Genomic DNA, 23,747 nt, shown 5'->3' on the forward strand with positions numbered 1-23,747 from the left:
TGCTACAGAAAAGGTAATGCACAGGAAAGAATGGTCAGAGAGAGAGAGAGAGAGAGAGAAAGGAGGCTAGGGAAGGAAGAGAAAAAGGTCAGAAATAGCAGTGATCATAAAGGGGAGCACATTGTCCCACTGAGTGATAACAAGTGTGACAATAAGGAACTGAATAAAGAAAACAATTGAAAGGTTGGTTACTTTAATCTATCAGACAAAGGTACAATTACAGCCAATGGCTAGAAGCTGAAGCTACATAAATTCAGACTAGAAATAAGGTGCAAATTTTTAATTGAGAGAGTAATCAATCACCAGACCATCATACCAAGGGTTGTGGTAGATGCTCCATCAGTGGAAATCTTTAAATCAAAATGGCACGTTTTCCTGAAAGATAGGCTCTAGCTCAATCACAGCTATGGGACTTGAGGCTGGAATTAATACAGGGAAATCCTATGGCCTGTGTTATACAGGAGGTCACCTAGATGTCCTTTCTGGCCTTAACATCTATGTCCTTCCTCTACGGCATCATCTCACCTACTGACAAAACAAAACAATGGAATTCAAAGCAAAGACTGATTCTAAACCTGACACTAGAAAGTCCTGTTCTCTGGCTGCCTGCTTTCTTCTGAAAATCACTGTTTACCCCTTGTAACGTCCTATATATTAGAGAGAAAAAAAAATCGGGACACCGTGGAAATGGTATGTTAAAGCCACGTGTCAACATCAGGTGAAAAAACAGTCTGTATGGACATGTAGTTCAAGTGCCTTTCTATTGTAATTACAACTTTGGTGCCGAGTGTCCATCACGTGGTTCCCATCCACACTGGCTTCACTAACAGCATCCTTGCAAAATGGTGCAATCAGAAACTTTGTCAAGACTTGCTCTGAAGTGGTGCAATCACAAGTATACTGGATATCACTTGTTCAACAATGGGAGCATTTCTGGGAGTGGCCAGTACATATTTTACAGGCATTGCTAGTTTTTAGCACCACCACCACCACAGGTAGCAACAATTCCCTAGTTCAAAGATCCCAAGCATCTAGAAAGCTCTGCTTCAGCACTTTCACTGCCCAAAGATTATACCTGAGCTGAAGTGACAACTGTTTCCACAAGCCTGGTTCTTGTAAGGATAGATATTGTGTTACAAGTATGGCAGTGACCATGCTAGTGAGATGTCTTACTGCTATGGGAGGGACTATGCTAATCACGATTCTGGGCCTCTCAGTTTGCCCTGTGTGAACTAGAGGAGGGTTTCCCCAGAAATCCAAGCAGTCTCAGTCTGATTTTAGTGCCTGTCCAACTAATAGAGCACTCTGTGCCTTCTTTCTCAAACTTGCCTCCTGAGTGCTTACTAGAGATTATAGGTGTTTGTTACCATCCATTTGTGGAGTTGCAGAGCTAACAGTTGTAGAATGGACTTTCTTGAACTGATGATTGCATATGATCATAGGGGAGCCATTCCCACGTTATTTTAACCCACTCTATGCTTCTAATCTCTTCTCCAGAACAGTCAGTACAACAGTGGCTCAGAGCCAGAAAAGCAAAGCAGTTACTATTGAAAGATGGGACTGAGCCAGTGCAATTAGCAAAGCAGACTACTTCCACAGGCCTTTTCTTCTCCATAATTACACTTTGGGAGACTCTGGGCTGCTGTCAATTGGTGTAGTTCCATAAAGCCCACAGAGCTATGGCTGCTTTACACCAGCTGTGACTAAATGATTGACTATAAAGGATCAGAATTTGCCTTCTTAGAGCTTAGTTCCTTTGAATACAATATAACTTGAACACACCGTACTGCCTGGCAAGGGCTGATAAAACATCCATTTAGGTTAGCTCACTAAATCCTTACATAGTATTTTGGGGCAGAAGCACTTTATTTTTAACTAATTTTAAATGTTGAAGTGTGGTAGACTTCCCACAACCCAAATGAAAAACAGGGCCTTCTAAGCTCTGCATGACAAATTCACAGAGCATTTTTTCAGCGATCTTTTTTAAAATTTAGTTTGAGCTTCCCTCCATTTGACATTTTTCCCTGTGAGGGAAGAGGATGAGATTCTCTTTTAAATGAGTACTGGGTAAATATAGGGATATGATGATCTGGTGAACATCCAGCCAACAACTGCCTGAGGGCAGGGCAGGGGCTGTATAATGCACTAATACATTTTCTTTTGTACCAAAATTTCCAAACAATCCCATTTTGGAGTTTACTGGAAAGGGTAAATGAGCTAGCAATCATAATGAAGCATTTTCAGTGGCACCCCAGTGCCTTGGCTAACCCTCTCCCCTCTGAGTTTGTGAATCACTTGGGAACCCTCATAATAAATGGTTTTATATAACGTAGAAGAGACTTTAAAATCACCAGTCCCACTCAAAGCTCAACAGGATTTGTGCTCCTAAATCTCTTAGGCACTTCTGAAAATCTCCCCTGTAATATATTATTACCTCACACCCCTTGGCTGTCTTCTGCTTGTAGTTTTTAACTATCTTTAAAAATGTAGTGTGGATTAAAGTAGAACTTCTCAACCTGCTGGGCACAACTGCCCAAGGAAGTCACAAGGCGAATGGAGGTTAGGGGTATTGCAGGTGGGCAGAAAAATGCTGGTCTTTAAGCTCTCCAGTCCCAGTATACCCTGGCTGCTTCTTTCAGTTGTCTCCCCCATTGCACCCCCCAAAAAAAATCCCTCTTTTTCTTGCTGTTTGGGTGGGAGTCAGCTTCTGGAACTCCCTTTTCTGTCTCGGGCTTTTATGGCTAGTAATATTGTAGTATCTGAGCACCTCACAATGGCTATGAATTTTATCCTCCCAATGCTTCTGTAAGGTGGGAGAGTGCTATTCCCATTTTTACAGATGAGGAACTGAGACCAAGGATTGACTAAGTGATTTGTTCTCCTGCCACCTTCCAGCCTAGCCCACATCCCATCTCATTCCCTGACTGTAGAGTGGAGCAGAGATCAGGAAGGGGATTCTGCAAATTTTCAAATTGCAAATTCTGCTGAAAAAATACTACACTACTTGGGTCAGCACCGGGTTTACAATGGCGCGCTGGGCTCACAGCCAGAAGGGGCCCTGGCCAGCCCAATCCCCCGGTCGGCTGAGCTGGTCAGGAAAGCTGTCCCCATCCTGCCTCTTCCCCAAAGCCCCCACCTCTGCTCCGCCTCTTCCCACCTCTGCTCCGCCCCAGCCCTGATCCCACTCCACCCCTTCCCCCCAAACCTCCTCCCCTGAGCTACACGTCCCAGGGACTGCAACAGGGGTCAGGCTCGCCCTACACTCAGTGGAGCAACCCAGACCCAGCCCGCTCCGCTGGTGAGTGCCCGGGGGCAGTTCCCCCCGACCCAAAGTCCGTGAGCCAGGGGAGCAGAGCGGAGTGGTCTGGGGCCAGGTCACTCCACTTCCCACCGCCCCATAAGTGCAGGGTCAGGCCCACCCTGCAATCACTGGGCAGCAGGAAGTGGAGGTGGTTTTCCCCTGCCCACTAGGCCTGGGGAGGAGATGGAGCGGTGGGGAAGGGGCATGGGATGGGGAAGAGAAGGGGGTGAGGGGGAAAGCAGGGAGTGGGGGAAGAGGCAGTGGGGAAGGAAGGGGGTGGGATGAGGAGGAGATGGAGTAGTGGGGAAGGGGCATGGCATGGGGAAGAGAAGGGGATGGGGGAAGCGGGGGCAGGGGGGAAGCTGGAGCCCAGCATGCGGCATCCCCTTGGCAGAAGCTGGGGCTCCCCTGTTAAGCAGACCCATTGAACCCTCACCCTGACAAGCCTGACCTCCCCTGCATCCGTACCACCCCAATGAGCTCCCCCCAGACACCCTCCCCACTGAGCCCCAACCACCCACACCTGGACCCCCACCCAAATGAACCCCACCTCCCCTGCACCTAGACCCCCCTGTTGAGCCCCAAACACCTTCATCTGGATCCCTGCAGAGTCCCATTGCCCCTGCACCTGGAACCCCCCCAATAAGCTTCTGTGCATACTGAACCACCGCACCCAGATTGCCCCACAGAGAACTCTCCTACCCCCACCTGGATCCCCCCACACTAAGTCCCTCTGCACCGGGATCCTGTTGCCGGGCTGAGCCTGCTCACCCACACCTGGTGCGCCTGGCCCTTGCACTGTGTCAGGGTTGGGTGCAGCCTCATTGCTGAGTCCCTATCCCGTGGTGGGGTGGGGCGAGGCTGCAGGGTAATCTCCCACCTCCATGTAACCAGTGGCCTGTGCTCCCCACTGCCATGTTGGAGCCTCCACATTTATTTATTGACAAATAAAATTTGCAGAATTTTAAAATACCGTGCACAGAATTTTTAATTTTTTGGTGCAGAATCCCCTCAGGAATATGGGGTGCTGTGCAGCTGTGATGGTGGGACTGTGAGGAAGATGGTGGGCAGTGGGGAGGTCTATGGGCAGGGGGCACTGGGTGAGCAGTGTGGTGTGCAGGGTGTTGTGCAGTTGTGGTGGGAGACCAGCAGGGGAGATCTCTGGGAGGGGTGGGGACTGGGCAGAGAGATCTGTGGAGGTGGTCTCTGGGCGAGAGGGCACTGGGCATAAGGGTGGGGCACTTGGCATGGGGGCGGTGTGGTGCGGGCCCACCCTCAAGGGGAAGGGGTATGCTGGCAGCTCAGGACTGGGCAGGCCAGTGTGCGTCTGGCAGCTGCAGGTTTGTAAACACTGCCCTCCTGCAGGGCTGCGCAGAGTGGGCCCCCCCCGCCCCCCCGCGCTGTGCCTCATTGCCCCCAGCCCGCCCTTCACTCTGGAGACTGACCATCCCGCCCCCCTGCACCTTGCCCCAGGGGGGCCCACAAATATGTTTGGCGCCAGGCCCACAAAAAATTAATCCGACCCTGACTTGGGTGACAGCTGCATTGTAATTGAGCACCCCAACATGATTATTTATAATGTAGGTAATGCGGCCTAATTGTGCTTGTTGTGTCTTTGTACCAAACTCCTGAATCCAAGGTACTAACATGGCTTCAACATTGCAAAAAGCAAAAGCCAGAGTGTTACTAATTAGATGGTCAGTGGCTGGTATGGGAGAGAGGGCTCACTGACAAGACAACATGTTAATGTCTTACATAACAATACCCTGCTACTGAACATGTGAGTAGCAGCTGAACTGCCCTGAAGCTAACTGTGCACGAATAATTATTTTTAGGATAAAAAAATCTCATTCTATACATGTATTGTTTGACATTTAAGCAGAGAGAAAAAACTAAATGAATATTCAATTCTACATTTGAATATCAGGGTCTGGAAGGGACATTTAGAACAATGCTACCCCTAACATGGGTAAGCCACTTTGAGCAAAGAGAAAAATCAGAATTTTAACAAAAACAGCAGAGAATCACCACTAGCATAGTACAACTGTGTAACCTTTAACTCACAGAGACGTGAGTATGTCAGTGGCTGCCTCACGCAAGGATTGTTTATAAAATAATTTTCTCTTTTTGATTGCTTTATAGTAAATATTACAGGAAAGGTAACTCCTGGAGTTGGTGTTCTAGAGGTTATTGCTGCGAGTTTGGGGAACAGTGACTCACACTCAGAATATGGTCTTCTCTCCCTGATGTTGCCCTCCTGATTCACTCACCATTTCTTCAGAATTTACTTCCACACTATGCTATTGTTCTGAAAAATGTTTGAGGGGGAGAGGAATGCCACTCCTTTGACAGACGCCTTTAAACCGTTTAATTTCAAGGGCCCTTCATATTTTGACTATTAAATAATAGAGGACATAAGCTGGAACACTTTAGAAATACTAATGATGCAGTAGAGGGAAAAAGAGCCTTACTGTTGTCCTAGTAAAGTTTGCTGTAACATCTCTCCTGGCAGATTTTGCTTTTAAAACTGAAGATGTGGAACTCCTGTTATTCCACCTATCTAAACTTCAGATTCATTCAATCCCCTAAAATGCAAAGTAGAACAGGAAATGCTGGCAATTAAATCATGCTGTGTGTATTTTAAATGTATATTACATGTTTGTCACAGGGACTTGAAGCAGGGAGAAGGGAGAATCAGAAGTGTAGAGAGAAAGGTATGTCATTGAATAATTCTGCTGGAGTTTGAACGTTGCAATTTATTACTACTCATATAGTACCAGAGATGTATTTGAAACTTCTTGTGTTTGACAACAAGGTTCCTGCCCCAAGCAGTTCATAATCTAAAGGAGAGAAAACAAAAAAAGCAAGGTAATGCTGATTTTACAAAGGAAGCGGATCATGTAATTTGTTCCATGTTTTGTATGTTGCTTTATTTTCTTTTTTAAAATGTCAGAGAGCAAGTGTAGATAAACCTGGAGCAAAGATTAACAATGGAAAGTAAAGCAGTTTTAAGAAAGAATTTTAAGGATGAGAATGAGGCTGTTTATTGCATAGAGGGGATACTCAGATTTCAGTCAGCAAGCTAAACAGAAAATATCTGAGAGAAAAATGAAGTGGGCAAACCAGAAAGAGATCAGGGAAATGTACAGAGTCAACACAGTGGATTTCTATATTTAGGGAGCTGGCATTTTTGCTCTTTATCAGGTGGCACCAGCTGTGTAAATCAGTTAAAAAGATGCTGCTAGTTCCAATATCCACAATGATTCCAGTATCCATGAACTAAAACCTAGGTGGCTCTACTGTAAGGTCGGGGCATCTCTGGGAACGGTTTTCCAACCAGTCAACAGTGGTTCACAGTCAAGCTAGAAAGGCATAATGAGTGGGACCAGTCCTGGGTCCGGTTCTGTTCAATATCTTTCTAAATGATTTAGATAATGGCAGAGAGTAGACTTATAAAGTTTGCGGACAATACCAAGGTGGGAGGAGTTGCATGTGCTTTGGAGGATAGGTTTAAAATTCAAAATGATCTGGATAAACTGAAGAAATGGTCTGAAGAAAATAGGATGAAATTCAATAAGGACAAATGCAAAGTACTCCACTTAGGAAGGAACAATGAGTTGCACACATACGATATAGGAAATGACTGCCTGGGAAGGAGTACGTGGAAAGGGATCTAGGGGTTATTGTGAATCACAAGCTAAATGAGTCAACAGTGTAACTGTTGCAAAAAAAAAAAAAAAAAAAAAAAGAAAATGTCATTCTGGGATGCATTAGCAGGAGTGTTGTAAGCAAGACACAAGAATTCTTCCACTCTACTCCATATTGATTAGGCCTCAACTGGAGAGTTGTGTCCAGTTCTGGGCACCACATTTCAGGAAAGCTGTGGACAAAAGTCCAGAGGAGAGCAAAACAAAATTATGAAAAGGTCTAGAACACATGACCTATGAGGAAAGATTGAAAAAACCTACTTCTATGATTTTATGGTGCTACACAATGGGTCTGTGGGTCACATGGCAACTTCACAGAGTTCTTATGACAAACATGAAAAAGCCAGAACATCCCCTTTCACAGCACTTTTATATGAACTTTGTAGTAGCTTCCAGGTCAGGCAGAGAGGAAGGAATAAGGGAGGAAGATCCTGCTCTAGTGAAACTTTTACTGAGGATTATACACACTAACTTCATGGCACCCATTTGCATCCCTTCCTACCCATATCAACTCGCCACCACCAAAGCATCCTGATCTATAATGCTCTGCTGTACCTTTTGATTACTGGCCTCCAAGCATTGCTCTATTCCCCTCTAGACATCAATGCCCTTTCAACCTAAACACTGTTGCATCACACTTCATTATAACTACTGCCCTATGCCCTTTCCCATATCGACATCACTAACCTCCTAGCTGGACACTGCCCCAATTCTCCACCCTACACAATGATCTAACACCATTATGCCCTTCAGAGATAGCAATACATTCCATAATAAAACCAGCAGTATAGCACATCTTACAGTGGATATGAAAAGCGCTTCTACATCTCCCTTCTTCTCATGGAGAACATCAAACAACATCCTGACAAGCATTAGATTAGTCAGTATCAGCTTAGTCACTGCACACTCATTGCTATGAATAGCCTTTTACATCGTACCTCTGGGAATCCCGCCCTGTGTGTCTATTGGTGGGGACATGCCTGCTGTCACTCGACTTGCCCCTCTGCAAGAAGAATCCCCAAACCAAACCTCTAGAGCTCAGTCTTCAGATGTCTAGTTCATACACATGGGGAGGGATTAGGAAGGCACTACCAGGATTCAGCACACCTTCACTTAAGTGCCCACTTTGGTCTCAGAGGTCCTATCTACACAAGAAAAATCAGTATCCAAATTACAATAAATGCCACCAATACTGCAGATGTATTGATGATAGCAACAAAGTAAGCTCTAGTGTAGATGAGACTCAAGTGGTTTTATCACCATATCACAAAATCTGTTCTGAGCCGTGTTAGAATGATGGTTAGAACACCAAGGGCCTATTTATGCTGTTGCTCCCAACAGTGGGCCTGCACTGGGGCTAAAGCAATAGTGGGAGAATTAAAAGAAAAATAGGAAGACAGGAATTGCCTTTCTAGATCAGACCTGGATCCTATCCAATCCAGTATCCTGCCTCAGACAGTGGCCAGTAACATATGCCTCAGGGGAAGATGCAAGATGGCTAACATTATACAGATGATGGATAATCTGCCCCCACATTAGGTCTCCTCTAAATCCCTAATAGTTAGGGATTAGTGTAAAATCAGAACTATGAAGTTTTTAATACCACTTTCAACATCTGTTAGCATTAAATGACAACTTTGAATATTCTTATCCATGTAAATGTCCAATCACTTTTTCAATCTTGCTATGTTCTTGTCTTCAACAACTTCCTGTGGCAATGAGTGCCACAATCTAATTATGTATTGCATGAAAAAGTATTTCCTTAGATCAATTTTGTATTTGCCAGCTTTTAATTTAATTGACCGTCGCCTTTTTCTTGTGTTATGAAATAGGGAGAAAAGAAGTTCCCAATAGCCATTAATTATGTTATATATTTTTGTCATGCCTCCTCTTATTTGTCTCCTTTCTAAGGTAACAATCCTAGTCTTTTCAATCTCTCTTCAAATGCGAGTTTTCCAGGACCTTGATCATTTTCACCAACTGTCTCTGAACCGCCTCTAATTCTGCACTACTGAGAATAGACTGAGTTTGGCTGGTTGCTGCTTCTCCAATACAAATGCTAATTTTAAACATAAGAACAGCCCTACTGGATCAGCCCAGTTGCCCATCTATCTTGCCCAATATCCTGGCTTCTGACCATGGCTAGTACCATATGCTTCTGAGGGAATAAACAGAATAGAGCTATTTTGAGTGATCCATTCCTTGTCATCCAGTCCCACCTTCTGGCAGTTGGAGGTTTAGTGGCATCCACATAACTCGTCATCTTGGCTAATAGCCAATGATAGACCAACCTATCCTCCATTAACATATCTAATTCTTTTTTTAACTCAGTTATATTTTTGGCCTTCCCAACATCCCATGGCAACGAGCTCCACAGATTGACTGTGCATTGTGTGAAGTAGTATTTCCCTTTGTTTGTTTTTAAAAGGATGCCTATTAATTTTCCATCACATTCCCTCTCTCCTCCATCACCGCTGCCTCCGCCAGCTTCTCCTCTCCCACAGACTGTGCAGGGAGAGTCTGACAGGAGGCAAGCTGCAGAGATTGTCAGTGGGGAATTGTATTAATTGCCCATGCCACAGACTGTGTACTGTGCTTGAACTATCCCATCTAGGTACCTAGAGCAGTGGTTCTCAACCAGGGGTACGTGTACCCCTGGGAGTACGCAGAGGTCTTCCGGGGGGTACATCAACTCAACTAGATCAGTGGTTCTCAAACTTCTGTATTGGTGACCCCTTTCAAACAGCAAGTCTAGGAGTGCAACCCCCTATAATAATTAAAAACAATTTTTTTTATATTTAACACTATAAATGAGGTGAAGCAAGGTTTGGAGGAAGGCTGACAGCTCACGACCCCCCCAAGTAATAACCTTGCGACTTCCGGAGGGGTCACGACCGCTAGTTTGAGAACCCCTGATCTAGATACTTGCCTAGTTGCACAATAGGCTACATGAAAAGCATTACCAAAGTCAGTACAAACTAAAATTTCATATAAAGACTTGTTTATACTGTTCTATACACCACGCACTGAAATTTAAATACAATATTTATATTCCAATTGATTTATTTTATAATTATGTGGTAAAATAAGAAAGTAAGCAATTTTTCAGTAATAGTGTCCTGTGATACTTTTGTATTTTTATGTCAGATTTTGTAAGCAAGTAGATTTTAACTGAGGTGAAACTTGGGGGTATGCAAGACAAATCAGACTTCTGAAAGGGTAGTCTGGAAAGGTTGAGAGCCACTGACCTGGAGCATTTTAACATAGTCCTGCAGCGTCCACAAGGGGCAGTTCAAGTGCCACACAGCCTGTGGCTTTGGTGGTGAATCCAGCAGTGCCCCAACCCATTCAAAACCACTCTGACTTGCCTCCTATCAGAACCTCACTGCACAGTATGCACTTGTGCCATGGGCGTTGTGAAGAATGCACCAGGTGCACCCCTCCCTCCCCATGCTATTTGCTGTGTTCGTAAGACCCGAGTGGTGAGCGACACACACACTTTATATACATTACATGTGTGTGAGATTGTAAAATTACCCAATTTATGCCCAAATTAGTAATTTCATAATTACATCTAAAAAAAAAAAAACAATCAGAAGAATTACTGAAAGTTAGCAAGGGTTGGCATCTCTGTGACATCACACAAAAAGAACCCCAGAACATGATGCATATGCCCTTCCCAGAACCCCAACACATTCCTGTCTCAGTCTTTTCCCACCCTCTGTACCCCCACATACACCCACCTCCTTAAAATATAAGCCCCCAACCTGCCTTGCTTTTCTTCTCCCCATCTCAAGCACTCACACTTAACTTTCAAAGAAGGAGTTTTCCATTTGAAATTGTGTGAGAGAAACACAGGGACTTCCTGCCGAAACTCTGAAGAATTCTCTCCATTCCTCTCAGGCTGGACACACATTAGAAAGACTGCAGAAGAACACAGCAGTTAAACAAATCTTACCGCAGCCCTGAACTTCATTTCTGATCCTTTTCAGCTCACAAGGCACTTTCAGAGAGTCAGTTACGCTGTCTCAAAGCAAGAAATCGGAGGACAACTCTCTTCAATCAGTTGCCTTTTTTATTTTTAATGACATTTTTGGTACAGTCAGGAACCATTCCTGTCTATCCAACTCCTACTGGAGCCTGCTAAAGAAGGCGTTGTATAAGGAGGAGAGTGAGCAAAAAAAAACCACCAAACCTCTCCTCCCCTTCTAAACAGAAAGAGAGAGACAGACACACAGATCGCAAGCTGAAGCTCAAGATAAAAGAAGCCTGCTGCCTGTATGTGGAGCACAAGCTGTCTAATGACAGAGAAAAATGGAAAGAAAAGGAATCAAAGAGGCTGGAAACCTTGGGCCAGAGCCTACAATCCAAAACCACAGGAAAAAAGCAAAGGCAGCAGCCATATGTTCTGCTGTGGCAAAATCTGCACAAAAAGGCAGCTACAAACAGGAACATCATCAAGTGGGCTACACTGAATCAAACTCAAACACACTGACCTGCAAGTCCACAGCAAAGTTCCCGTGCCTGAAGCTGTAGCTCCTCTCATGACTCCAGCAAACCAAAAGAACCACTGCAGGAACTTTGATGGTAGGAAATGGTTGATTTTCTTGTTTGTCCTTGCAACAGTTTAGCACATGTGCCCAGCAACATTCTGTTCCAGAATTGTTGTGAAGCGTCCAGACCTGAAGCTCCTTACAATCAGAGTTGCATCAGCGCATGCTGGCACACCTGCAGCACTTATCCCATAATGTCCAGTATTGCTGCTGGTAGCAGGGGCTTTTGGATAACTTCCCAAGACGAGGCACTTCATTATAGGATGGAGTTATGAGTCCCCCTACATTGGGGCAGTTGCAAAGCTCTACATTTCCTGGCCGTGCTGGGGAGAAGTCACAAGATGGCAACAATTCAGCACGATCAGAGCTTGAAATTGTCTCAGATATTGCAGCCTTCTGCACTGTGCTGGCATGGGGCATGGATGAAACACACTGCACTCCAGCTATTCTGGGCCCCAGGTAGTCATATAAAGCTGCTGTAATTTAGGGCAGACTTGGAGCTATCGTAAGCTGTGTTGGAGGCCAAGCAGTCTCTTGAAGGGGGAATCATCTCCACACTGAGTCAGGAGATTTGATTTCCCTTCTATCTAGGCTTCCGTAACCAAAAGTATTTAAAGGCAATAAAATTTTCCAGCCATACAATTTGATTCACAGCAACAATGCCAGCAACTACAGGAGTTTCTCAAAAGAAGATGAGTACTGGGCGGTATATGTCTTGGAATCCAGATAACTGCAATCTACACAGACCATACGGCCATGAATTTCCCTTTTATATTGTTTCATGACTATCCCTCTCTTCAAAGAGCTCACAACATGGGGCGCTGCAGCTATCCACTACCTGGGCAAATTATTAAAACTGAAGGAGCATCTGCACATACCGGGTGCTGTTCATACACAGAGGAAGACAAAGTCCTCGTCCTGAAATCTATAGCATGTCAACCTACTAGACTGACAATACAGCCTTCACTGACTGAGCTGTTGTTCAGAGTCCCAATTAAAGAGATTTGTGCTTCAACTGCCTTGTATGCATCTACACAGAGGGACTTCTACTCTGACCCAAATGAGACCTAGTTCGGATTCCCTGGTTTTCTGTAGAAACCACACCCTTCTTTGCATCTTCAGGTCTGGTAAAATGAGGCTATTCCTGGTGCCCTGTGTTGTCTACTTAAACTTTTCTGAGATTAGCAACCAGTACTGGCCAGTTTCCAGGGACTTGGGGAGGCCATCAGGGGTACCCAGTCAAAGCCTCTCACTATTCAGTGACTGTAAAGCTTGGGAGGAGAGTGGGCAGGCAGAGCTCAGTGCAGGATAGAGGGGAGACAGTAGTAAAGATAAGTTGGTTCCCTTCCCTGAGTATACTCTTCGGAGTAGAAGTGAAGATGTGTTAATTCTTCAGTCATTAGGCTGGTGATTCTCATACATCTGAGGATCTTAGGTCATATTCTAGCATTACTGTTCAAACCACATTGTATTTTTCATCTGTGAAGTACTGGCATGTGTGTCTAGGAGCTGCTGAGAGACCATTAAGGTTTATAGCTCGTTAATAGGTGGTGATCAATTGCCCTTACTAGCAGGCTGCTCATGGAGAGGAGCAGAACCTGGAAAAAAAATCTAAAGACTTAAAGTTTCTTACCCAGTGGTTATTCCACCTTAAACTTCCGTGTACTCCAAGAATTTCAGCTCCAACGATAAAGGAAATTCCCCATTTCAAGTCTTCATGGCTGCTGGCATCGCATCAAGTCAACCCACGTAAAGGTTTTCTTCCCCCTGTCTTCTCAGTAAAACTTCCCAGTAGCAATATGTACACCTTAGATTTCCATTATAAGCCCATCTTGTCTTATATGAAATAGGGTTGGACACGGATAATACTTGGATGAGGGACCTCTTAAAACCCAGATAATTGTGGAAGAGGTGTTAGCTATTCGGTGTGGCACTCTGATCATACTGACCCAATCCCGCAGTGTGCAGCTAGTAGACGTTGTACTGTTGCAGGTGCCATCTTTTAGAGGAAACAGAATACCAAGGCCCTGAACATTTGTGACAAGGATCCTATGGCACTTTTGAAAAGAGTTGGGGCATCAGCCCTGGTGTCCTGGCCAGATTCTAGTTTGAACAATTACACTGTCTCCCTTATTTCCCCCTACAGTTCTAACTGGCTGCAAGTTCTCTTTTCACTTTTTGTCCTCAACTTCTATGGAGTTACGGTGAACTGTTAAACAACTGCTGCATCCCACTAAAAAGCAAGCGGTGTTTCAGCAGTGGATGAAAGTATTCCTATAGATCAGAAAAGCTTTGTGATCATCCTGGCTGAGACACATTATTTAAAATATGCCATTCTAAGTCTCATGTTTATTGTACTCTGGCTTCAGAAAGCACTGAAGTACACTATGCTATACTGACATGTTGACACAACCAACATCCTGGCTCCTAAGCAGCCTCCTGCTTGAAAGGGCCTGGTAGGTTTACAATTGGAGTACTGTAGTTAACCTCCCTCAATCTGGGAAGTGACTTGGCCTTTAAAATAAGGCTCAAAACTAGAGAACTAGTGTATTAGGAATTTGTTTAAAGAGCTGCCCAGTTAATTAAGGCTTCTTCTTCAGATCACTTCTGCACTATACCAAATTTTGCGTCTGGTGCGTGTGTGTGTGGGAAGGGGCATGGTTACAATAGCCTGGATCCCTGAAAAAAATGTAGAAACATTGATCAGTTCTGCAGCATAGGAGAGACCAAACCATACACAAAAATCTTGCTCAAGCTTTGGACTTTTGGTGCTGTAGCTCAACTCAGGAAAACAATTAAAACCCAGTTGAGTTCAACTTCCATTCCAAGAATAAACCATGTTTTTTAACTATGTCAGGTGACCACTGCATTATAACAGCATACTCTGACAAGAGATTTATAGTGTGTCTGGCACCTGAGCCTTTCCGCTTTTCTATAGCCCTTTCAGAAGAGAGTTAATTCCCATTAGCATTTTTCTAAAATCTCTCTAATTCTAGCCTGGATTCCAACCACGGAAGGAAAGAGACAATGCAATACATGAGGGGAATTACACATCTGCACCACCGGTTATTAGGTTATCGTGCACCTCACACATAACAGCTTCCCTCTCGTCAGAAAAATCCCACTTTATCTTGGTGAGATTGAGGCAGAATTTTGTTCATACTTGTGCCACACCTCAGGACTAGACCATCATTATCACTCTTTATTATAGTCGCATTTGAGGCCACAACCAAAATCAGGATCATATTGTGCTAGGTGCTGTTCAAACACATACCAAGGCACAATCTCTGCTTATTGATTCAGAGATTCCAAGGCAAGAAGGGACCACTGATGTCATCTAGTCCGACTTCCTGGATAGCACAGGCCACAAAACTTCCCAAAAATAATTTCTAGATAATATCTTTTAGAAAAACATCTAATCTCGATTTAAAAATTGTCAGTGATTAGAAAAGCTTACAGTCTAAATAGACAAGACAGACAAAGAGAGAGAACAGTAGTTTAATCACCATTTTACAGTCATCAACTTGAGGGCTAGAAAGATCGATTAACCCTCTCAAGGCCACAAATGGAAGTCTGGCAGAGACAATAACTGAACCCAGTTTTCCACACATCCCAGTGTAGTGTCTTAACCACAAGACCATCCTTCAATCAGCAAGTGTATTGCTTCTGGGTGAGACGTGGATTATAAACTCTGTGGGCAGAGAAGACTGGATTTTTCTTTATGTTTGGACTTTGCCCAGAACACTGATGGCACTAAAATAATTAACAACCATCACCATACCTTCAGTAAAAAGAACAGGAGTACTTGTGGCACCTTAGAGACTAACAAATTTATTAGAGCATAAGCTTTCGTGGGCTACAGCCCACTTCTTCGGATGCACGAAAGCTTATGCTCTAATAAATTTGTTAGTCTCTACGGTGCCACAAGTACTCCTGTTCTTTTTGCGGATACAGACTAACACGGCTGTTACTCTGAAATCATACCTTTAGTGCAATTCACCTTCTGGCTTTAAAAGCATTGACAATGGACAGAAGAACAGAAACTAGGTGCTATTACTGAACGGAAAAGAGTCCAGTACAGACCATAGGCTACAGGTTGATCTGAGACAGTGCAAGATCAGTCAATAAAAGTGATCTGAGCTGTGATGTTAAGCCACATTGAATCATGTTCCACATTCTTCAGACTAACATCCTCCCCTTCCTACTGCTCTGCATCTGCCTCTAGTTCACACAAGCAAGCTCTCAAAACATCTCTCCACAGTTGCCAAAGCCCCAATCAGGACAGAACAGGCAATATTTTTGAGGCTAGAAGACTGCAAAGGATATGATCAACTCCTACTGGAGGGGAACATAATCCTATCTTTGGGGAAGTTGGAGTTAGGAGAGAACCAACTCTGGGTAGATAGGAGGGAGTCAGAATGCCCTACAGGTAAAATGCCTTCTGTTTAAAACATACTGACCCTTGAACAATGTGGCTCAAAGGCAGTCCAAGCAGTTTCTTCCTTGCCAGCTAGGCGGAGGTCAATGACCATCTGTGTCTGGTGCTAAGGACAGATGGAGGTTCCATTGCTACTAAAGGCAGAGATGTGAATCAACTTTTCCACGCCCCTTCACTCAGTAGTGATTCACTGCAGCCTTGGATGAGAGCACTGGGACTGCTCTGTTCACTACTGATAAGCAGTGAATTCCCTGCACGCAAATTCACATTCAAAACAAGGGGACAGGAAACTCTTCCTGTCAGCCCTGCACTGCAAGGCTCAGAAAGCAGAACACGAACTGCCTAGCTGCCCCAGCAACTGCTGTCTCTATTTAAATTAAATAAATAAATGAATCTGAACCCAGCCCCACTAAACTGGCTTTGGCAAAGCATTCATCGTCTCCTAAATTCAGGATTCCAGCTTTTGCTATACAATTGAATCTGGGAGTCTAAGATAATGCCTTTAGTATACTCTGTACACAATACTTCATTAGCAGAGTGATGGGTTTCATGGTTAAAGTAGTCAAAAAAATAAGGAGATGCCAAGTACACGACAGTTATAGGTTCATGTACCATTTCTGACATAATACAATTTTTTCAATAGTTTTTTTCTACAAGTTCTGCTGCCTTAAAAAATGCAAATACATGTAAATTCCACAATCTGAAAGTATTTGGCCAGATGCTATCGGAACCAACCCATCCAACACAGACTAGGAGGGGTCCAAAAGGAAGGCTCCCTCCAGCATGTCATAGGAATTCTTTAGCTGGAGAAGATAACAGGTCTCTTCATCAACCAAAAACATTCTTAAGGTGCCCTGTGCTGCATACTTTAAGTGATCCAACCTGGTAACAGCGCCTTGACTGAGGCTGTGAAGGACATCTATCTCACCACTTACAAGAACTACTCCTGTCCTCATGTATGGTTGAAACTAGCAAGAACACCTGACCTCCATGATAGCTGAAATCACCAATGCCTCATTCACATAAAAAGAACAGGAGTACTTGTGGCACCTTAGAGACTAACAAATTTATTAGAGCATAAGCTTTCGTGGACTACAGCCCACTTCTTCGGATGCATATAGAATGGAACATATAATGAGGAGATATATATACACACATACAGAGAGCATAAACAGGTGGGAGTTGTCTTACCAACTCTGAGAGGCCAATTAATTAAGAGAAAAAAAAAAAAAAAAAAAAAAAAGAATTAATGGACACAAATCTGACATCAGGAATCAAAATACTCAAAAACCAGTGGGAGAACACTTTAACCTGTCTGGTCATTCAGTGACAGACCTGCGGGTGGCTATATTACAACAGAAAAACTTCAAAAACAGACTCCAAAGAGAGACTGCAGAGCTAGAATTGATATGCAAACTAGGCACAATCAACTCCGGTTTGAATAAGGACTGGGAATGGCTGAGCCATTACAAACGTTGACTATCTCCCCTTGTAAGTACTCTCACACTTCTTATCAAACTGTCTGTACTGGGCTATCTTGATTATCACTTCAAAAGTTTTTTTTTTTTTTTTTTTTTTTTCCTCTTAATTAATTGGCCTCTCAGAGTTGGTAAGACAACTCCCACCTGTTTATGCTCTCTGTATGTGTGTATATATATCTCCTCATTATATGTTCCATTCTATATGCATCCGAAGAAGTGGGCTGTAGTCCACGAAAGCTTATGCTCTAATAAATTTGTTAGTCTCTAAGGTGCCACAAGTACTCCTGTTCTTCTTTTTGCGGATACAGACTAACACGGCTGTTACTCTGAAACTCCTTCACATAAGGCAACTGAACACCAGTTGTTGACATTACTGATGTGTGTTTCAAATAGAGCTTTCCACAACCAACCCCTGAGAATCCTATTCTTCCACAAATAAATATGCATACTCCAGGAATCCTAGGCTCAGGGATACACATCTTTAGACCTTTTCCTATTTCTCCTTTGAGGGGATCAACAAGCATGTGGACAAGGGGGATCCAGTGGATATAGTGTACTTAGATTTTCAGAAAGCCTTTGACAAGGTCCCTCACCAAAGGCTCTTAAGCAAAGTAAGCTGTCATGGGATAGGAGGGAAGGTTCTCTCCTGGACTGGTAACTGGTTAAAACTTAGGGTAAACAAAGGGTAGGAATAAATGGTCAGTTTGCAGAATGGAGAGAGGTAAATAGTGGTGTCCCCCAGAGGTCTGTACTGGGATCAGTCCTATTCAACATATTCATAAATGATCTGGAAAAAGGGAAAAAGTGAGGTGGCAAAATTCGCAGATGTTACAAAACTACTCAAGATAGTTAAGTCCCAAGCAGACTGTGCGGAGTTACATAAGGATCTCACAAAACTGGGTGACTGGGCAACCAAATGGCAGATGAAATTCAATGTTGATAAATGCAAAGTAATGCACACTGGAAAACATAATCCCAACTATACATATAAAATAAGGGAAACTAAATTAGCTGTTACCACTCAAGAAAGATCTTGGAATTATTGTGGATCATTCTCTCAAAACATCCATTCAACGTGCAGCAGAAGTAAAAAAAGCAAACAGAATGTTGGGAATCATTAAGAAAAGGATAGATAAGACAACAGAAAATATCATATTGCCTCTGTATAAATCCATGGTACGCCCATATCTTGAATACTGTGTGCAGATGTGATTGCCCCATCTCAAAAAGGATATACTGGAATTGGAAAAGGTTCAGAAAAGGGTAACAAAAATGATTAGCGGTATGGAACGACTGCCATATGAGGAGCGATTACGAAGACTGGGACTTTTCAGCTTGGAAAAAAGACAACTAAGGGGGGATATGATAGAGGTTTATGAAATCATGACTGGTGGGGAGAAAGTAAATAAGGAAGTGTTATTTACTCCTTCTCATAACACAAGAACTAGGGGTCACAAAATTAAATAAATAGATGATAGGTTTAAAACAAACAAAAGAAAGTTTTTTTTCCACACAACACATAGTCAATCTGTGGAACTCTCTGCCAGAGGATGTTGTGAAGACCAAGACTATAACAGGGTTAAAAAAAAAGAACTAGGCAAGTTCTTGGAGGATAGATCCATCAATAGCTATTAGCCAGGATGGGCAGGGATGGTGTCCCTAGTCTCTGTTGGCAGAAGCTGGGAATGGGCGACGGGGGATGAATCACTTGATGATTTCCTGTTCTAGTCACTCCCTCTGGGGCACCTGGCATTGGCCCCTGTTGGAAGACAGGATACTGGGCTAGATGGACCTTTGGTCTGACACAGTATGGCCTTTCTTATGTTCCTTACATGCTGTTCAGCATTCAGATACCAAGACAGTAGGTGCCTTTGAGAAAAAGGCACAGATAAAACAAGACAATTGTTACACTGAGATTTAAATCTGGCTACTGCACATACAGAGCAATTGTGTCCCTATGATACTTAGGTTGGAAAATATAAGCTGGTCTGATCTAATAAACCTGAAGAACTCTGTACATCCTTGCTTCCTACTGAATCAATAAAACAGGAGTTGCATGACAGGCACTGATCATGTCTATCAAAACAAAAGTTCCACTCCTTTATAAATTGTCTCCATACAATATTACAGGACTAAACAGTACATCTCACGTGTAATCAGTCACTACTAGCATGTGGCTATTCTATCCCATGTACCACCAACTCTTGCTTAAATGTCACCACACTTGTGGTTCAGGGAGTTGCTACCAAACTGCAGCCAAATCAGATGCCTGTTCAAATAACTTCAGAGAAATGTTCCAGTAGCACCACTCATTTAGAACCCTGCAGTAATTGCTGCACCAGTCTCAATAATAAAGAGCCTAAAAAATCATTCAGTGTTTTCTTTACCCTACTTTATTGCAATGTTGGGTGGCTCCCCTGCTTAATCTGAGGCATTACTAGAAGAATTATTAAAAAAAATAATTAATACGAACAGTCTGACCCAGTTCAGCTGATGTGCATTCCTCACAAGTGACTTTCTCAATAGTCCCTCCCAGTGGCAGGACCTAATCTTCCTTTTATGGGGAAAAAATGTTTTCACAGGAAAAGTTAAGTGTCCAAGGTCTGTGCATATGTCAGTGCTTTCAGCAGCCAATTGTTTCTCTAAAAACACATTCTGTCTGCACACACAAAACAGAATCCATTCCCTCCTCATTATGAAGCTGCTCCTCTCTTTCTCCAAATGCTGTTACAATCATCACTCGTTTCCTGCACAGGCTCCGTTCTGACACAGGCAAGGGTGGATCATGCCCATCTTGCCATGTCATCTGTGGCAACAAAGAGGTGAGTCAGTTTTCCAAATCATTAGGAAAAGACTGATATCCAGAGAAAGACAATAGTTGGCTGAGAAAAACTGGGCACATTTTACAGGGTGCACGCACAATGCTTTAAGTTTCAGCACATGTGACTGAATGGAAAAAACCTGCAAGAATAGGAGCTCTATATTTCTAGAAATGGTAATAGTTTTAAAGGGACTGGGGCCAGAAACTGAATTACAATGAAGCCCCCCATCCCATGGACATTAGACGTGGAGTGTATGAAAAGTGCTGCTAGCCCTGCATTTCAGATGAAGGAAACAGGATTTCCCTCTGCTACTCCCCCAACAAGATCCCAGGGAAATGTTTCTAATAATAGGAAATGACTATATAAGGCCAGATCAGCACTAAAACTCTTTGCAATCTGAAAAGAAGAACAAACAAAACAGTGGTGAGGAGGGAAGCAATTCTCAGAATGGGGTTCTTCACACTTCGCTATCCTCCAAAAGAGTAATATAGGGTATTCTGGCAACTCCCCTCACCACAGCCAGGAGAAGGTGGCCTAGGAGCAATACTCAACTTGTGGCTATTCTAGATGTCTCAAATTCAATCAGCACTCCTCTCCAGAGCAAGAAGCACTACTCCCACAGCCCAAATGTATGCACAGCAGCACAGGGAAACTAGAATAAACTGATGTAATCCCTCCCTGCATAATAAGGAAAGAGAAAGAGCACACATGCAAAATGGAATCTCAAAGCCATAAAATAATCCGTAGATGATGGCCTTACACTGCACTGTGTGTTTGAATTGTGCTGTAACGTTTGTTTTATACACACTGGCAGGACCTCTCCATGATTATTTTTCTCCTGGGGACTCCAAGGAGAGAGTCCTTGTTGGCTCTGAAAGGTACCAATGTCCTGCAGCACCTCCCAATGGGAGGAGCTGGCACTAGAATAGCTGAGAACTTCCTTCACTCAGTGCTTCCACATAATTGAATGATTTGTAGGTTCGTGCTAAGCAGGTTAACAGTTCAGCAATTACATAGTCATCACCTATACAAAGAGTTATGTAAATTTCACAAAGATGTCAAAACCAAGTTGTTCTCAGACACTGTAATTGTAGCTGAAGCAATATACATCTCGCAGACTGTCTGAGATGCAAAACCCACAAGCCCAGTTAAAGAAGGACTGTCCTTTGGCTCATGCAAATGAAAGGGCGTTTCTACAATAAATGCCACAAAGCACTGCTTTGCAGGATGTGATCAAACAGGAATGTTCCACTATACTTCCTGGCCATGGGTTTTAAGTTCCATACTTGCTCTTGTCTTGGGATAAGGCCATAGACTTTCCATTGTAGCCAAGGCCTGCTGAAATAACACAAGCGGATGTAGTACCTCAGATACCACGATAATAAGCAAAATATAAACACCAAGACAGGATAGGCACACTTCCCTGAGCTGAAGCGATCAGCTGCACCTGAGCATAGTTAGGTTCAGAGCCTTAAAAGAGGATGGGCTACTCTAGTAAGAGAGATAGGTTTGCTGACCAGAAGCCAGAATAGAGTTCTGCAGATAGAAGCGCTGCTTTATGTCATGTTTGTAGTTTACAAATTCTCTTCTGGCAGCTGAACAACGTGACCAGGTTTTGCTGGTCTATATTCCTTCGGTTGATCAAGTCAGAATCCCCTGAAAGGATTGTTTTTTGTTTCCATTTAACCTGGCCCACTGTTGGAATCTTCACCTGCTGCTCAAACCTTAGCCCGATCACAATGCTACACATCTAGGAAAGGGTCTGCTCTTAAAAGTGTCTTATGCCTTTCCACTCATATAGCATTTCTTGAGTGCTTGCCTTATTATATATTTGTTTCTGGGAAGAGTTTCATATCTGTGTTCTGAATGACACACTTCGTCATGAAACTTGAGCAAAACTCACTCCAACCAGATTTCTGAGGATAATACCCTGGACTTAATTTTTCCTAGCCAATCTAGATGCTTGATTGAACAATACCCACTGTATGATTATTAAGAAACAGTTCAGAAAAGCAACCTATGCTAGTGCTGTTTGCAGTCATTAGCATGTGAAAGCTAATTTATTTAAGAAAAAAAAAAGTCTTGGGACATTGACAATGAACAGAGAGTGTAGATAAGCAGCTTCTTGTGTATCCAGTGACAGGTTGGTACAAAGTCCCAGCTCTAGTTCTAATCCTTAAAATTGTTGCCTTCCCTACTGATGCTTGGTACCGAGTCTCAAGAGAGAGTTAATAAGTTGTTTGTTCAGTTCCAGAAAGTCTATTCCTGTAGAAATGATAGATTTGTGCTGTGCCTGTGTCAAGGGAGATCATCAACATGAGAACAGCAGATGGGAAAGCAGAGATTAACTTCAACTGCCCCAACCAAATGTCATAGAGGCAAGGCCTTGTGCATCCTGCCATTTCTTGGACACACAATTTGCTGAGGATGCTGTCCCTTGATGCAAAGTTGTGCAGCAGAATCTCAGCTTTTGCTTCTTTTTTTTTTTTTTAAATATTTCTATCCCCTTCTGATTCCGAAGAAAACATGAACTGAGAGTAACTTATATAGCATTGTCTGCCTAAGTCTGCAGCCAGTCTGAAACACTAGATCTAAGTTGTGAGCGGCCTCATTCATTTCAGTGGGGTTAAGCCTGAAATCTAGAGAGCCGTATTTAAAATGTCCGCACTATTAACTATTTTGTCGTAGATCACTGTGAGACAACCAGCTGCGGGGTTTATTCCAGAATTTCAAGCTGTCATCCTCACCTTTCCAGGTATCAAAAGACATAAGTGGCCACTACTCAGTTGCTCGGCCTCCAGCTTCTCCCTGACAGCTTTGTTAATCCAGTTGTGCATTGTCTATTACAAAATTCTTTGATATAACGAACAAATGGGGGCAGCATAAAACAAACTGAATTTGATATAAAAATAAATAACAGAGGCCACAGAACTTTTTTCCATTTAATAATTAAAATTGTTGGTTTTCTGTAGAACCCACACCCTTCTTTGCATTTTCAGGTCTGGTAAAATGAGGCTATTCCTGGTGCCCTGTGTTGTCTACTCAAATTTTTCTGAGATTAGCCACCAGTACTGGCCAGTTTCCATGGACTTGGGGAGGCCAATAGGGGTACCCAGTCAAAGCCCCTCACTATTCAGTGACTGTAAAGCTTGGGAGGAGAGTGGGCAGGCAGAGCTCAGTGCAGGATAGAGGGGAGACAGTAGTAAAGATAAGTTGGTTCCCTTCTCTGAGTATACTCTTAGGAATAGAAGTGAAGATATGTTCACCCGCACTCCAACCCCCTCTTTTGTGAGCATTCATGGCCTGCCATATTATTTCCATACCCAGATGTGGCCCTCAGGCCAAAAAATTTGCCCACCCCTGTTGTAGTAGCGCAATGGGGCCTCAATCCTGAAGGCGAATAATTACATACAAAACCTATGTTTAGATTGCAAATTCAAGCATC

General features: G+C 43.3%; 1 protein-coding gene across 3 annotated transcripts in view; it reads right to left on the reverse strand.

The window, feature by feature from the left end:
- The window catches only part of MYO1C (myosin IC), a 109,672-nt gene that overhangs the window by 69,921 nt on the left and 16,004 nt on the right, over nucleotides 1–23,747 (reverse strand). The window contains exon 1 of one of the 3 annotated variants that reach the window (XM_054008014.1): nucleotides 10,967–11,113. The exons of the other annotated variants lie outside the window; for them this stretch is intronic. Within the exon in view, the coding sequence (XP_053863989.1) occupies nucleotides 10,967–10,984 (18 nt within the window). The 5' untranslated portion in view covers nucleotides 10,985–11,113. Of the gene's footprint in view, nucleotides 1–10,966; nucleotides 11,114–23,747 lie in introns of those variants that run through there. 3 annotated transcript variants of the gene reach the window in all.

Source organism: Malaclemys terrapin, chromosome 18, assembly GCF_027887155.1.
Source record: "Malaclemys terrapin pileata isolate rMalTer1 chromosome 18, rMalTer1.hap1, whole genome shotgun sequence".
NCBI lineage: Eukaryota > Metazoa > Chordata > Testudines > Emydidae > Malaclemys > Malaclemys terrapin.